The 4,917-nt window shown below is 46.0% G+C and overlaps 2 protein-coding genes across 2 annotated transcripts; one reads left to right on the top strand and one right to left on the bottom strand.

Moving 5' to 3' along the window:
- Window positions 1-162: 162 nt before the first annotated feature.
- Window positions 163-1,168, top strand: PPTG_12387 (hypothetical protein; the record flags this gene model as incomplete). The annotated part of the gene is made up of 1 exon (XM_008908395.1): window positions 163-1,168. Exon 1 carries the CDS (start codon window positions 173-175, stop codon window positions 1,166-1,168), a length of 996 nt encoding a protein of 331 aa, XP_008906643.1. The 5' UTR covers window positions 163-172.
- Window positions 1,169-1,713: 545 nt separating this feature from the next.
- Window positions 1,714-2,736, bottom strand: PPTG_12386 (hypothetical protein; the record flags this gene model as incomplete). Its single annotated transcript, XM_008908394.1, has 1 exon — window positions 1,714-2,736. The coding sequence occupies one exon, from the start codon at window positions 2,734-2,736 to the stop codon at window positions 1,714-1,716; it is 1,023 nt and encodes a 340-aa protein (XP_008906642.1).
- Window positions 2,737-4,917: the final 2,181 nt, after the last annotated feature.

The raw sequence follows: 4,917 nt of genomic DNA, 5'->3' as shown, positions 1-4,917 counted from the left end.
TCTCGAAACAGTCTTTATGATGAAATGCTAAGTTCGAATGGCCGAATGGGTACAGTTTATTTATTTATATAGGATCTTCGACGGTCCGCGATTGCCCCTAAAACTCTGAATATAAATATTCAGAGAACAGATGTTTGATTTTAGCGTGGTGTGTCAGATTATGGTGCAGGCGATGGGGGCGGGAGATGACTGTAATCACGCGGGGAATATGGAACTAATCAAGTTTGCGTTAGCCTTACTTTTCGTTATTATCGAATTCCAGCAAGACGCGATGACCTTCAGCTCTCTCCGTCCACCCAACAGCCACCTCCAGAGAGATGATTTCGTCACTGAAGCGGTACAGTCCAACAGACAAGCAAACAGTGTGGTTGCACTATTTAAGGCTGGTGATGAAAATATTTCCCCAGTTAGGAAGAGGAGTGAGTCGAAACACCTCACGGGGGCACCACCTACTGGTGTCAGCTGCACATCAATAGCAGACTCGCTAGCGCTTAATGTGAATGAGATTCAGGAAATTCAGATGCAGAAGAAGCAGCGAATCATGATCTCTAGCTTTCTAGCTCTACACCACGAAATCAAAGAACTCAAACGGCAACGCCAAAACATACCCGCTGTAGTCTCAACAGCGAACGAAATCTGGGACGTAGCGGTGCAATATTTTCGCTTGGTTCGTCAAAGTTTCCATCCCAACAGCAGACAATTCCAGGTTGTGCGAGCGATGATGGCTCCGGACGTCGTGTACAACTGCGAATACGGTTTTGAGGCCATAGTGCAGAGCTGGTGCTTTATGCAGTGGTTTGGGAACGTGGAAGTGGAGCTTGAAAACCTGAAAATGTGCGCTGGAAACGAAATGATTGCAACCACAAGAACAAAAGTGACGATCACGGAACGAACTCTAGCCAATGTTTTTCCTCATTTACTCAACTCCAAGCTAAGCAATGGCACTACTTTCTCCTCTTTGGCAAATAAACTTCTAGGCCAGCGACTGACGATGCGTGGCTCAACATGTTTCAGGTGGGACGGCAAGAAGAACCTGGTGGTCAGCTTGGTCACTCAAAGTGATATGTTACGTCCGCTTGTGGAGTTGCTGGAGAGTTTGGACGATGTATCTCGAGTATTCGAACAAGCTGCTATTTCTCCTAGCTTTCAGTGGCGATTGACCTTGTGATATACAGGTATAAGTAGACGCTAAAATGTAGCCTCATAGATGTAATGACAACGGTTTTTTTTTTTTTGACGGCACAATGTAATCTTGGCCAGCGTACGTCTTACCTAAAGAAAACGAACTCCTCTGAATAGGACTTTTCTCCGTCGGCTTTGGTCTTCCAGCTACACAATCTCACAGGCGGTCACGGGCTACCGTCACAATTTGACATTATTGCCATGCAGAGCTCGCGACCACCCAAGCTACATGCTGAGAGAGTGGTTCTACTACCTGTTTACTACGTGTATAGTAGATCGTTCCGCTTCGACAGTGCATGTGCCGCGTCGGCATAACCATGCATGCACCTGCATCGAGACACCTGTTAGTTTCGGATACATTGACGCAGTAGAAAGTAATTCTGATTTTTGTTTTTCTTATCTCATCTAGGGTTGAATGGATACTGGGATGGTAGATATATTATCTAAACCTAGTTTTTCTGTGTTAATGCTTGTCATTATTTAGCGGGACTGAATCCACATGTATCACTCGATCCCTAAACATTGGTGTCATTATTTTCCGCGACCTAGCGGTCTCCACTGGAAGCTCGGTGAAACATGCGCCTTTTCAAATACTCGAGACACAGCATCCAAGTTTCCTAGCAGACGCAGCATTGGAGTTAACATGTCACTTTGAGCCACCACACGGACCACGCGTTTAGTTACAGTATCCCACTCGAAGCATGTTGAACCGCGCATTATTATCCGTTGGCGTAGAAGTTTGCTCACCAGCTTCGCATTCTCGTCTTCACTCTTGGAGCCCAATAGATGCGGAAATACATGTAACAGAGTTTGCTCTGTGATCGTCACACTTGTTTTCGTGGTCACGATCATCGAGCTTCCAACACTTTTACACAGATGCTCAAGCTCCACTTCCACGCCACCAAACCACTGCATAAAACACCAGCTCTGCGCTATGGCCTCAAATCCGACCTCGACGTTGTGCGTGACGTCAGATGCCATCGCTTCTCGCACGGAATCGAGTTGGTGGCCGGGCTTGAAACCCAGACGAACCAAACGAAAATAATGCATTGCAAAATCCCAGATGTCGTTCGTTACAGTGGTGGCTGCTGGTGCACGCAAGCGCTGCTGCTCGAGCGTCTTAATCTCTTGACGTAGTTGTTCAATAGCTTTGTCGAGGCTGTCAATCAAGTGTGTTTGCTTCATTCTATATCGGTGTTGTACTTGTCGACGTCGCTCGCGTTGTACGCGCTCACCAAGCTCCAGCAATTCTGCAATCGCTTTGTACTTCTCATCGGCAGAAGCAGTTTTCAAACGCTTGAAACGGGTGACATCTGTGGTTTCAACTCCCTTCCTTTTGTTGTTGTTAACCATGTCACCAAATGGAATCGGCGCTCGGGACTCAAAGCTACCGTCACTGTTCACCCAGCCACGGAGCGGATTTCCTTGTACAGGCTTGAACCCCGCTGAATGGTTTGATGCCCTGTTTGCTCGCCTGGCACACAGAACCCCACCTGTAACTACTTCGTCTTTCAGGAGATGACTGTTGGGTGGGCACAGAGTACTGGAGTACATGGCAACGGATGCGTTTGTTATCGACAGTGTGGAACGATAAGTGCATGCTGGGAATGCCGAGCTGCATTTTCCTTTGCTTCCAAAAGTTGGATAATCAAAGGGTCACTAATCACCAACTTGTGATCCGATTACTCTACGGTGTCCTGCAATGATTACAGGACATTGTGAGTAAACATGGTTTTATTTAAATAACCTATTAAATACAGGTATTTGAACAACGAAATGCATGGTACGTTATACTTCACGTTCCGACCGACTGTTGATCCAACAGACGGGGGAAAGCTGAAACTGAGGTTCATCACTGAGGCGCTCGCCACCGTTTACAGGGTTAGATTACTCACTAGTCATGAGACTGGACGTAGCTGAAGTAAAAGGCAGGTAAACTAAATGTAATATTTTTTCCCGCGCCAAAGGAAACCGCTGATGCTATTTTCCGAGCGACGGTCGAAAGTCTTTTTTTAACAGCATCATTTTTGGTTTTAAATAATGATTTCTCATTTAAAAGAAACCTACCAAAGGGTGCCGTAAAGGAAATGTACGTGTGTTGACATGTATAGCTAAATGGAATTCGTCGTGCAACTTGCACGACGTATATGCCGATGTCCACGCCGTCAATAATGATGGAGCCCGCGTCCAGCTCGAGGAGACCCAAGATCAAGCTGCGCTTCCAGCGCCCGTACGACCAACCCTTTTCTTTCCTGTTCACATTGAATGCGAGTCTACGAAGCACACGCGTCAGATTAGGACGATAACGGAGATCAATTCCGCTAAGCTAAAGTTAAAAGGCTCCACCCGTCGGCCAGTCAAACAGCGGCTTCTCAGCTTTAGTGATAGTCAGAGCCGCCTCCGTCGACGTCTCCTTGTATCTCTGAATACGCTCCACAAATACCATCTGCGTCGGCAACTGACTGTTACGCGCATCGTCCAGTTAAGGGGCTGAGTAACAACAAACACGAACTTGCGCGGCACACCAGCCTGGCGACGCCAGCCAGTCCAGTGAACGAGGGAGAACGCAAATTGGTCATTTATCGTGTAGAGCTCTAGCCCAGAAGCTCAAGAGCCAAATATACATATTAGCAACCTCATTAGTGATTGCTTCACACTTGCATTTGAGACGTAAAAGGCTTCGTGCAAAATGCACGACGATTATTGCATTTCGTTGGATTTGTATGCTTTCAATCTTTCGAGGAATTCGTCGTTCAATCTGCACGACGATTTGCATAGAAGCTGCCATATTTGAACGACGAAGTCCAGAGAAGTTTCAATCCATATCGTAGTGACATTGTGAGTTTGTATTTTCTTAGCGCACGCCAACGCCATCAACCCTGTTGCGTATTATACTGATTCTCACTATGGACTTGAAGTTGTAGAGTGTGAGACTAAAAAGAGTGAGAAGAACTGGAGAGAGTAGGCTCAGTCGAGAATTTGCCGTGCTGAGGATACATGAAGTGCTAAAAGTGGATTTTGTCGCCCAGTGAGTGTGTCGCCTTACATCGATTTGATTCCTACTCTGTATGTGCTACTGGTGTGTGTGTGCTAGCGGTCTTAATCCGAAAGTACCCTCGACGAGATTAAACACCGCATAACTTCCCTTGTGCTTTCCCATCAAACGAGGTCGCCTCTTCCCCACGTCAGGACACCTTTGCTACCGGTGTACGAGGCCAAGTATCATCATGTCAACATGCAAGATATTTTCACTTTTCTCTCTTTTCTTAAGTTTTGTACAATTGCAATAGTTTAATATCAGATATATACTACCGGCTTCCACATCTTTCTTCGTACTCGCCGACGATATCCATCAGCCAATATTTGGTGCACTTGCTGGACTTATTTGGACGGAGATATACCTAACGTACAGGATCAATAATTAACGACCTCTGGATAGTATTAACTTTTGACTTACAGTAACCAAGCTTCCTCAGTATAATACGCTATAATGCAATCGCTCGTGCTATCCCTTGCGGTCATGCGTCCAGCAGCCAAAACAGAGGCGGCAAGTATGCTTAACACTATACGAATTAATCTCATAGTAAAAGGATAGAGCTCCTTGCTCACGAATTTGCATGTATTCGCTTCTGTCACTAAAAAGGAGAACGAATTCGCCGACATTTAACGAGCTCGCTTGAAGTCTGGCAATCCACGGTGGAATTTTTTCAAGTACGCCACGTAGCTCACAAAAAC

Source organism: Phytophthora parasitica (assembly GCF_000247585.1).
Source record: "Phytophthora parasitica INRA-310 unplaced genomic scaffold supercont2.30, whole genome shotgun sequence".
Lineage (NCBI taxonomy): Eukaryota > Oomycota > Peronosporomycetes > Peronosporales > Peronosporaceae > Phytophthora > Phytophthora nicotianae.
This window is presented reverse-complemented; position numbering and strand designations above follow the sequence as displayed.